Genomic DNA, 12,473 nt, shown 5'->3' with positions numbered 1-12,473 from the left:
ATTTGGAAGCAAGGACATTTCGTAGAAATCCTTGAATGTTAGCAGGATTCAATGTCAAACAATTGAAATCCCAGGTGTTTTGTTCTGTTTCTTCTAAACTAAAAATAACTTCCCTTCTGACGAAAACAATTTAATGAATACAATGTCACACCATCCTTCACCTTCTCTAGTTCACGGTCTATACTCTTTAAGATTTGATTTACTTATATTAACGAACAGAACGACTTATCTTTCGAAATCAAGGGTGGATAAAATTAATAGAATTTAAGCAGCACTACTGTGATTAATAATATTACTTAATAATGCAATAACTCAGAACAAGTGAAATAGGTCCCTATCTCTTCGACTGACGACAGACTTTACTGAACTCCTGCTACACCGCGACGTACTTGTTTGATTTATTATTATTATTATTATTATTATTATTATTATTATTATTATTAATAATAATAATAATAATAATAATAATAATAATAATAATAATAATAATAATAATAATAATAATAATAATAATAATAGTGTAAGCCCGTACGTTTCTTTATCCCATCGAAGCCCATCGAAGTAGTTACTCGATTTAGTACTACCGTTACAAGCGTTGTTGCTGCCGCGGGAGACGTTGGCAGATACAGTCTGTCTCAAAATTGATTTTGACTTATTATTAAATGCTTTAAATTCTAAAATATCGCAATACACCCTGTCAGTCTGCGTGCCACACTAGTGTATCTGGCTACACCGGTTGGGAATCAGTGATCTAGTGTATTAAAAGGTACCGTTCTAGCCCCTCTGGAATACCGCTCCTCGTGACATCAGCAGACACACACAGCACCAGTCTGATCCGAGCAAAGATGGGTGACCTTCGTATTCACCAGATGGTGCTGGCATTGTGGTGTCCATCTAACGCCGTGAGGACAATTGGGGAGTTGCTTTAGTGTACAAACTTGAAAATACTTAAGAGCTCCTTGTTGCTATATTGTTAGGGAAGGCACGATGGGTGTGAAAGATCAAGGTCTGATTTCCGATCCTTCATTATGCTCTATATCCATGTCTCACCTAGCCTCAGTGCTGAAAAGAACGTTAAAGTTTAAGTAAACATATAGGGATTTAATCTGTTCAAGACGGCCAGCAAATATTTTAGAACTGGAGTGGAGTATTTTATTACTTTTCTAATTAAGTCAGGCCCGTATTTAGGTAAGTGCTATTCTGTGCTCGAGCACAGAGCGGCAGATTTTAGGAGGCGGAAAAATTTTGGATTTTTAAAAATAAAATGAAGTTTTGCGTCCCATGTTTATGCCGGTGAGGCTATGAATTCAAACTATGAATTCAACATTCGTAGTTCAAACTATAAATTCAAGGCTAAAACTATGAATTCAACACTAATATCTGTCGTTTTCGATTACTTTTAAAATATCACCATCTCCCTGGGAGTGGAGTATGACCTTGAAGTTGAATTGGATTAAAACTGTCACTATTCATCTCAGCAACCCCAAAAACTATGAATTCAACTCTAATATTGGTCGTTTCCGGGGAGGGGGGAAGGGCAGCAAATTTTGTGCTGGGACGGCAAATTATTTAGAGCACAGGGGGCGCACAATATATAAATATGGGCCTGAATTAAGTTCTTTGGTTTACCAACCTAAACTCACTTATATAGTTACCCCTGCCTCTGTGTGTGCTCGTCTGCGGGAAGACACAAAATGTTAAGAATTATTTTATGAATTTTGGCAGGATATATATTAGAGGGGGCAAAAGTTAAGAATTGAGTTAGTTGCTAGAGATGATCATCCAGTTGATCCGGTTAAGACCCTCCCCCTATATATTCTCATACACAGTTATTATACATTAATTTGTCCCTTGATAGTATGCAACACAACCACACCTGAAAATAAAGTTGGTTGCATGCCATTCACTTACTTTCAATATTCTAACCAAACTTCTTTACGTGGTATACACGTAATGGTAATTTTATTTTAATTTATTTTTTAAATATATTTTATTTTAAAATAGTACAGAAGTAATGTAGTATTTTGTTTGAAATTAATTTCAGAATAATTTGATACATTTTAATTAAATATGTTTAAGGCCGCGTATCATATGCCTCAGCGTTATTGTTAATTTTAATTTTAATAAAAAAAAGTCGAAACTTTACTCCGTTTATAGTTCTTTTCTCAACAACCATGATTACCGAATAAATGTTTTCAAACAAACGAAACTGCTTGAAGTAGCTCATTTGGTAAATTATAGTACAGCTACAGTCATAGATCAGTTTAAAATATGAGTCAAAGTCACAAGATGACGAACTTGATTTTATCGTTTTGCTTGAAATAATAGAGTACATAGTGTTGTTAAGATTTGTGGGAAAACTGATGACTAAGTTTTGTTGCATATTATTCCAAGGGCATCTCGATTTTGTTTAAACGAACAAAGTGCGTGATTAACTGCAGAGTTTCTACTCAACACAAATGAGCTCGTAAGATTCTCAGAGTAGAATTTTCTACCCCACTTCCCCGAGATTTATATCTTTAAGAGTTAATGACGTCATACTTGCGGTAAAAAAAAAAATCCGTGCGATCGATCTGCGGAGGCTGATGGACAGAGGAGAGTATGGTAGGCTTTGTAGGAAGAACATGACAGGAGGACAGTGGGAGCTGTAGTTTTACTTCCTGTCTACAGCTACTTTGCATTTTTAGGTGGAAACGAACTTAAAACACGAAAATACTTGTTTTATGCACGAAAAACTAAATAAAAAAAGGGGGAACAAGGAAGCTAAACATAGCCGACCGACGCATGTTGTTAAGAACTTTTATTAAAAAAAAAAAAGAAAAAAAAAGAAAAAAAAGAAACAATAAATCGAAAGGTGACCTTGTTTATTAAAAAGGAGATTAAATTGGTGAGAGGTCTTATCTTTAACTGATTTGCTCCTTATGGCAAGCAACACGCTATAAGATATACAAGGACGTAATACAAATTGTGCTTTAAATACTGTTCTTAGTCCCGTTCCGTTTTATATTGTATGTCATATGCTGTAATAGAAAATACCCGGAAATTAGTTCAAACTTTAGATAGGCAACTTGGATGAATATATTTATTGCGTTGTTACTATAAGAAAGATTTCGCAGGGAAGAAGGGCTTGCTGATTAATTTGGAAGGACATCAACAAATCAGTGTTTTGCCATGGTCAGTGGCGTATTTAGGGGGGGAGGCTTCCGGGCTTAAGCCCCCCCCGAAATCTTACTTACTATAGTAATGTATATGAAATATCTTGCAGAATTTTCACGTTTCAAGCAAAGCCCCCCCCCCGAAAGTTAGCAAACCCCCCTCCCGAAACAAAATCGTAAATACGCCACTGGCCATGGTTAATTTACTCACATCAGACATAATCCGGAAACTAGTGACTGCCAACTTAGACAGGTTTCAGTGGAGACGATTGTGAAACAGTAGAAAGAATACACTCAAAACAAACTCCATGCACACGTTATTGCTCTACTAGAATACTGGCCTCAGATCAAACTTACGAACTTACACTCCACAGCAGTCATTTTCAACTTGTTGGTCCATTTTAGTGTTGCGTACGAGACGAGACGTATATTTTCAATTTCGAGATAAAAATCGAGACGATACGAGAGATTTCAGGAGTCTCACGGAGAACACTAGTTCACCCAAGTCTTAGATCTCAAGCACAGTGTTACATGATTCATAGAATAAAAACTATAAATTGATATAATATTAATAATAAAAAAAAAGAATCTGCGAACACTAGTAATAAATATAGTTTAAATGTTATATCTCACCATTCGTACACCTCTCCTAACGTAGGAAGATTTTGATCACTTCAAAATCAAATTAAGCCCATTAAAGTGGGCAACCCTTCTTAAGAGGCCTCATCATTGCGAAATTAAAATACCGCTAATTTTACAGTAATTATGTGATATCTTCAAATAGATAAAAGATAATCGAAAAGTAGAACAAGACCTCCCTAGACAATATTATTTTGCGTGAGATATCGTTATCATGACTCATTTATCTGCTTTCGATTTCCAGCCATATTGAAAAATCGGCATTTATTTTCGCGTTTCTAAATAACTGCAAACGGAAATCTACTTGAATACTCCTGATAACGGTACCTCATGCAAAATAACATCGTCTAGGGAGGTCTTGATCCACTTTCAATCATCGTTTCTCTATTTGAAGATATCATATAATTAATGTAAAATTAGCGGTATTTTAATTTCGCAGTGATAGGGACTCTTAAGACCCTCAAAGATATGTACAGTTTGTACCTTAACCTGTCTAAAGACGCAAGTTATTTTTGTGCCACTCCTGTGAATAAATGTTCTGGTCTAAAGAGACGTTAATGCACTTCTTAAGCATTGGAAACTTTGGTTGAAATTTTTACAGTTTCTTTATCTTTTATCTTTTACAGTTTCTTTTTTCTGGCAACTTTTCCATATGATCTGACAATTATTTGTATTCGGAATAAAATGGCGTCTTGCAGTAGAAATTGATTTGGAGGTGGGAGGAGAAAAGGCATAAGTTTTGTAAATAAATTCACAAAACGAGACGAGACAGCCTTATTTCTCGTCTTGTGAGTAACACTAATGTCTCCACAGATTGCTGCTTTCATTCCCTGTAAACCACATACGGAGAACAAGGAGTAGGCATAAACTTTAGCATTGATAAAGACACTGATAACAGGCAATTAGATAGATCCATAACTATTTGTACAATGGCAATATTTGTTTTATTTCATTCTCCTACCTCGTTCCTTCTCCTTTCTTGCTTAACCTGTTCTCTCTGTCGTGGCTCTGATCGTAAAAACGCGCTCCTACGTCATAAGGTAAGCCAGTTGGAAATGGCTGCTCTAGAGGCTAACAGTTCGAACATTTTATATTCGAATAAAACATTTAGCATTTACTTAATATATTAGTATCTTTTCTATTAAAGGACAACATGCTGTGGTATTCTTTTTCTAAACAGGAAAACTAATTAGTGTTTGTTACATTTGTGTTGAAAATAAACAAAATCAGCTAATTATTAATTTATTATCCTTTGTACACCGGCAAACATGCTTCTAGTAGGTTCGGACTCGCATGTTTGTCCAAGCAAGTTAATGATGGAAGAATTAGTGGAAGGAAACGAGAGTGCCCGAGAAAATCCACGGACACGATGTTGTCCACCACAAACTTACTTGGTCGGAGATCGAACCAGGGACCCCACGCACTAGAGGTAAGCACTATACCAGTGGGCCACCGTGTCCTCCTTATGTGAGAACGAATTAACCTAGAAGTTAGCTCAAAAACGAAGATTTCCCTTTGACACTGTTATCAACTCTTAACGACACTTAATATTCCCCATACGAATATTCAGGGCCGGATCTACGAAATATTGCGCCCGGAGAAAAGACTTATATCTGCCCTCCTTCTTCCCAATTTTGCATCAAAATGGCGCCCCCTACATACTCTCAACCAGCTGCGCCCCGGGGCAAATGCACCGAATTGACCCCCCTAAATCCGTCCCTGCGAATATTTCCTAAACTTTTTTTTTTTTTGTCATTCAGGAACCAAATGGTAAGTACAATACATTACAATTACCAGTTTCTACTCAATCAATAAATTAAGCGAAAAGAAAATTTCATCATTTAAACCATTTATGCAACTATCTGACGCCTAACATGTTGTGCTTATGTAGTAGCGTGGGTTGAATTGATTTCATAGTTATATTCAATCCTTTTTACGTGACTTTGTCATGGTCATTACGTCATAATTTACAAAAATCGAAACCCACGTGCCATGACCTGAAATAGCAAAACATAAGGTCAATACAACTGTAATTGTTTTTCTTTCCAATTATAGAATAAAGGCAGCATGCTATTACGTATGCAACGCATATGCTACCATATACATACACACAGTATTCAAAATAACATTGAGATAATGTGCGTAGTAGCCTAAGTTAAAGTAGGCACACTTGTTTATTAATCGAGAATAGTAAGTTCAATACGTCGAGCTAGCCATCGGACATGTTGTTTAGAACCTAAAGCACTTATGAAAGGAAGAATTGAGGCCCTAATATGCGCCATCTATACTACAAGGATAAGTCATAAGTCTTCCAATATTCTGGCATACATCGTACCTGTATTTATTATAGTACAAGGTGTACAATGAAACATTCAAAGTATAGCCCAACGTATTGGACAGTCTGCAGCCACCTTCCTGCCAGTTCCTCGATTCCACGTCTTATCCTTAGAAGTAAAGAAGTCAGTCATTACTGTTTCCACTTCCTGCTAGTTGGTGAAGCATCGTGAAGCATCGATTTTACATAGAAATTAGGGAACTGTGGTTCACAAAATTCTATAAATTTTTGTATAGTTCATAAATTACAGAAGTGTGAACACCTCTGGTTTACATGAACGACTTAACCATAGACCCTATATCTACTGCATAAAACATCATGCACTTGAAAATACAGCAGGCAGTGTCTATTCACGTCTCTACTTACAGATATTTTAAAGCATGTCATGTATCTTATGAAACTAGTTAAGTGCATACTTCAATCATTTTAACAAAATACTTCAGTCATTTTTACTAGCATAGAAAAATACCCTGACGTTTTTTGCACAGGATTTTGTAATGTGCAATGGGCTCTAAATTCCTGGCTTGTTAATGACTAATTTATTAATTAATGTCTTGCAAGCTGATTGAATAAACACATTAGGCCTTATGCAGAGTCATTTTGATATATGATTACCGTCGTACTAAAAGTTTGACTAGTGCAGGAAACATATGTTACTCGAACTCTTTAGTACGTCTCTAATCACGCGTCAGAACGACTCTGCATAAGGCCAATCTTTTCTACATAAAAATAACAAAAGATAGCAATGGAATTTTGCTCTTAGCTAATGGTTTCGAAAGTGTACAACACTACGATATTTATAATAGAATGGGGCCAGTAACGTAACGCAAAAATGTCGCCCCCTCAGGATTATTTTTGGGCCCTCCTTCCCATGTCCATTAACTTCCCACTATATTATGTTCCTGTAGAAGACAATGGTTAGTAAATCCATGGAATATAATAAAATTACAATTAAAATTAATACTCACCGAAAAAGGCAAAAATTATTTTCCCTTAACCTTCGAGTGCTAAGATGATTTTTTAAACTGATGTTGCTAGAATGGATGAATTTTCACCCAGAGCATATTTTTCTTTTCTAATGTAAATAATGTTATTCAGGGAAATGGATATTACGTATTCAGCTCATTTTTTGTAGCCTGTAGTTCTTGGCATTTGCTTCGCGGTGGGCCCCCAAACCCTGCGGGTCTCCCCGCACTGCAAGCCCCTCAGTTACTGAATGCGGCGGATTCTTAAAAATATAGTATACAGGGTGTATCAAAAAGGACTTTATAACTTTGGAAACAAATATTGATTTATTCATTTATTTTACAAACATGGTTTTGGTGTCATTTTGTAGCAAAATACATCATTTTTTTACCTTATAGTTAAAGAGGTTCTAAAAATAATCTTTTGAATGAAATCTTCATCCAACCGATGTAGCATTTCCACACAAAATTCCTTATGAGCAGTTCTATCAGTATCTTTTAATTTTTGCACCCTTTGTAATTTGTATGGTTTGAGATGCAACCGTTTTCTCAATACACACCAAATTGTTACGTGTATGTATAGAACGCCCAGCTGTCGAAAAGTACGCCGGCTTGATTTTGTAGGACTGTTCACAAAGCTTTGTCTCACTTGCTCTACAACGTCTTCAGAAGTACGGGAACGACCTGAAGATTTATTGTGTCTTACCGAACATCCAGTTTCAATAAAACACTTACGCCACTGATAAATAGTAGTCCTACTGGGAGGATCTTTACCATACTTTGTACGAAAATTACGTTGCACAGTTGTTGCAGACTTGGATTCTTCAAATCACAACACACAGCTAGCACGGTCGTGACCAGTAAAGGCTCCAACTCCCACTAGCGCTTGCGGTAGCTAGTTTCTGAACTAGTGTACTACGTAAGTCAAAACTTTATGTATTTTGCTACAAAATGACACCAAAACCATGTCTGTAAGATAAATGAATAAATCAATATGAGTTTCCAAAGATGTAAAGTCCTTTTAATACACCCTGTATAAATCGAAAATACTTGATAAATAAAAAGTATCTATATGAAAAATATTCAAAATTTCATTAATTTTATTAAATTATTTGCTGATTTATTTTTAAAATTGATATTTGTATGATAGGTGTTTTCATGTTAAGACGAATTTCTGGAAAGGCTTGAAAAATTAAAGAAAAAAACAACACTTAGGACGGGATCGTAGTATAAACTGTTAAAGGCCATAGTTTGGCTAAGTTAGATTTAGTTATGTTATATTAGAAGAATAAAATATTTTTAATGTTTTTCATCTAAACTTATTTTGTGAAAAATATTTCAATTATTGAATTCTTAAGTACTTTGAAAACAATGGTTTGTTTTATTTGAGACTTTCACTGTCGCATAATTTAACTTCTTACTTCCTGATATAATAAATGAAGGGGTTGTCAAAATATATGCTGGTCACTGTAAGTAACGGACAAATCTCTTTCCTTGGCCGGAATTTCAGTAGATTTGCTTCGTTAAAATGTATTGTAATATGAAAAAGTGTAATGCCTGGTTACAAGCTTTTAAATAGTAAGGGGCTGCGGTGAGTTAGTGGTAGAGCGCTCACTTCTGTGCGAGTTTTTTTTTTTTTTTTTTTTATCTCATCTCTCGCTAAAGTTAGTTTTGTGATGAAACACGATGTGCATGAGTTTTCTCGGGGTTTTCGCCTTTCTTGCCACTTTTCTTCGCTCCACCATTATCATCCGTATCATCACCGCCCCCCTTACAAGGCAGGGTACCCAGGTGTAACACGCCGATCGTGATAAGATTGCACAGACATACAGAACATCGAAAAAGAAGCGACACGTATTTTTTTTATCGGCCAACAAGCACATTGAAAGGGTCAAATAGGGGCATAAAAATGGGGTCAAAATATGAGATTATGTGGAATATATAGCGAGAACGAGAAGAGATATCGTAAAAGGTTAAATGTACGAAATACTACCCATAGTCGACGCAATTCAATGAGGTAGAACGCACCCATGAGAAGAGAGCAGAACATTCGGAAATTGACCAATCACGTGTACAACATTGTCACAATGTGTTACGGAAATGAGCGAAAAGGGTGATAAGGAGCAGAAAGAAAGAAGAAACGAAAACAGAAAATACGTGTTTTTGCTTTGGGTGCGTACGTTGCCCGTATGCGAAAGAGACGCAGATTTATCTGAATGCCCGAAGATGGGATAACACGCAGGAAGGATGCGTTTTTTTCGCATATGAGTGGTGTATGCACCCAAAGCAAAAACACATTTTCTTTTTTCGCTTTTTCTTTCTTCCTGCTCCTTATCGCCCTTTTCGCTCACTTCCGCAACACATTGTGACAATGTACACGTGATTGGTCAATTTCCGGATGTTCTGCTCTCTTCTCATGGGTGCGTTCTACCTCATTGAATTGCGTCGACTATGGGTAGTATTTCGTACATTTAACCTTTTCCGATATCTCTTCTCGTTCTCGCTATATTCCACATAATCTCATTTTGACCCCGTTTTTATGCCCCTATTTGACCCTTTCAATGCGCTTGTTGGCCGATATATATATAAAAATACGTGTCAGTTCTTTTTCAATGTTCTTTATGTCTGTACAATCTTATCACAATCGGTGTGTTACACCTGGGTATCCTGCCTTGTTAGTCTCAGAGCATTACGTAGGACGTTAAACATAAAAAAAAAAAAGCTCGTCGAGGTAACTCCTGGAAAGTTTTGTTGGTTATTTGCTTTTGTCCTAGTGCTATTTATACTATGAAAAGTCTGTGCACCTGTCACGTTAGCTTAATGATAGCTGCAAACAGAGGACATTGACATTGACATTTCAGCTGTTACCCGCATCCTCACAGAAAAAAAGTATTTTTCTATACAGATTTAAAACATTATTTCCTCTCGTTGTAACCGGATTTATATGACATTCTTTTTCGAATTAAAAATATTACACCAATAATAATAATAATAATAATAATAATAATAATAATAATAATAATAATAATAATAATAATAATAATAATAATAATAATATAAGCGAAATTTATTTTTATTTCATCAACTAAGTCTTTTGGTTCGCAACGTAAAATTTCGGTCGAAGTGATGAAAGAAGTTAAGTTTGGTTTGTTAATTCGTGAATTGTAATGATAATTGCAATAATAAAAGAGATAGCATATTTATCTCGGAATATAGCTCTTACTTCAGTTTCGGATCCCCGGATGAGCAATCAGGTCAAAGGTTTTCGATTAGTTTTACTAAACAAATACTGAATCCTGCCTTGAATTAAAAAGTGAAAACTTATGTTTCGTAACTACGCGCTGCAGGCTGAAAAACAAATATGATTAATGGATGGGAATGATAATGAAAGAATTCAACGAATGAAAAAATAGAAGAAACGAGATAATCTTGAAAAAACGTACTGATACGGTGTTGTCTAATAAACTCATGTGGGGTAAGACAGGAGTGGTCGCTCTTTCGATAACTCTAGTACATTAGGCTCTCTTTAATCCGCCACATTCGGAGCACTGGTCATGCCGGATTATCGAACGTCAATATAGTTTAAAGGGAAACAGCAAACATCAGCATCATCAAAAGTACTTTGCCATTATTGGCAAGTCAGTTGGCGCAAGTGAAAAGTTTCCATGCTCTACGATCTTCTAGTCTTCAGGTATGATTTTCCTGTTTTGATATCGTCCATTAATTGTAGTCTCTTTCGCCTCCTCCTCTCTCTCTCTCTCTCTTTCCTGCCACCTTGTAGTACGTCCCTCATGATACAGTTCCTTCTTAGCCAATGTCCCAACTAGTTTCTCTTCCTCTTCTTATAAATCAGTCTATATATAACAAACGATTAAAACATACATAGGAACTTTTAGACGTACCCCTTGTTTCCTAGGTATAGCTCTGGAAGATATTCCTCAATATGTATTAAAAAAAAATAGATATATATTTGGAAAAATTTTATGTAATACTGCTTGCTAGATTCAGAAAGACACAGTTTCGCTCATCTGTAATAAAATAGTTTTGTTTTCAAGCTGCAATGTGAGTAAATGTTTAGCACTTTTGCTATTTGTATGGGAGATTCAGATTTGATCCCCGATGGTAATCATGATCCTACTATAAGTCACATGCTAAGCTAGGTATGTTAATCTTTAAGCATATTTTTGTTAGACTTCCAAAGTCTACTATGCGTAAGTACACTGAGAGGAAAAATGCTGATATTTAGTCTAAAACATCCAGACAAAATTTAGCGGGATTCTGTAACTCACACGAGATTTTCTGTAGCAAGCTATATACAGATTCGTTGCTTAGCCAGGACCAATATGTACATCCATAAGTAGATGGAAATCATGTATATCCTCCGTCGGTATGTGCAGGGTACAGAAAATCATGGTTATGTACTTTGATAAACATTACATGGTTGTGTACGGACACTACGCAGTACAAAAAATCTGCACCACAGCATTGATCTTCTAGGGTCTGCTGCGGCAGGAACAATACCAGAAAAGTCGCCTGTAGCCGGAATCTACGGATTTTACTTCTAAATGCGTTCGACTTTTTCTCCATATGGACCGAGTGTCCTACTGTCCGTCGACGAGTATCAGTAAAACATGGTAAAAGATAGAGAGGAATTTTTTGTATAAATTTCGAATACCAAGAATATTCGTAGATCCCATCTGCACGTTTGTAGATTCTCTGTTTGTAGATTCTTGGAAGTAGTAGATATGTCACCTCCAGTTCCAATATTAAAACCAGACGTTTACCGTAGTTTCACGATGAGGTTCGAAAATAATTTGTTTACCTTGCGTCAGGAAAAGTTAGTATAGCTATGACTCTATCAATAGAACCAAATGATCGACTTGATTCTGCAGTATACATGGGATAATTAAAATTATCTTTGCATGTTGTTTCTAAAGTAAAGTAAAATGAAAGAAATGTATTTCATGTTAAAATATATTTCTAAAAAAAAAAAATATTTTTTTTTACAGTCCTTCTGTGATAAAAGATACCAACACAATACCACAGAAGCCAGTGCTTGCCAGAAACCATCTCACTCGTACCAATGGATCCTTGGCGAAAGAACTAGGTCTGAACACCGTAGACGTAGGTGAGTTACTTATTCTGTATAAACTTAGTATATGAAACTTAACTAGTAAGTATTTTTTGTTGTTGTTGTTGTTGTTGTTGTTGTCAGGAATTCCATTTCAATGTACCTACCAAACAGTAATGTGTAGTTTGTCCATATCTTTCGCACATTAATATTATTATTTTGAATGATGTCTGTCACTACTCAACATAATCCACGTCTATTCCCACACACCGTTGCTAGCTATTTACAAAACCATCAAAACGCGTCTG

The 12,473-nt window shown here is 35.9% G+C and overlaps 1 protein-coding gene across 2 annotated transcripts in view; it reads left to right on the top strand.

Annotated features, from left to right (window-relative positions):
* Window positions 1-12,473, top strand: part of LOC145686118 (TOG array regulator of axonemal microtubules protein 1) — a 539,413-nt gene that overhangs the window by 487,204 nt on the left and 39,736 nt on the right. For both annotated transcript variants that reach the window (XM_081759089.1, XM_081759090.1), the window contains one exon: window positions 12,104-12,222. In XM_081759089.1, the coding sequence (XP_081615215.1) occupies window positions 12,104-12,222 (119 nt within the window). The remainder of the gene's footprint in view (window positions 1-12,103; window positions 12,223-12,473) is intronic.

The sequence above is a fragment of the Thermobia domestica genome, chromosome 5, assembly GCF_964235325.1.
Source record: "Thermobia domestica chromosome 5, izTheDome1.hap1.1, whole genome shotgun sequence".
Lineage (NCBI taxonomy): Eukaryota > Metazoa > Arthropoda > Insecta > Zygentoma > Lepismatidae > Thermobia > Thermobia domestica.
Note: the sequence above shows the minus strand (reverse complement) of the source record. Positions and strands in the feature narration are given on the sequence as shown.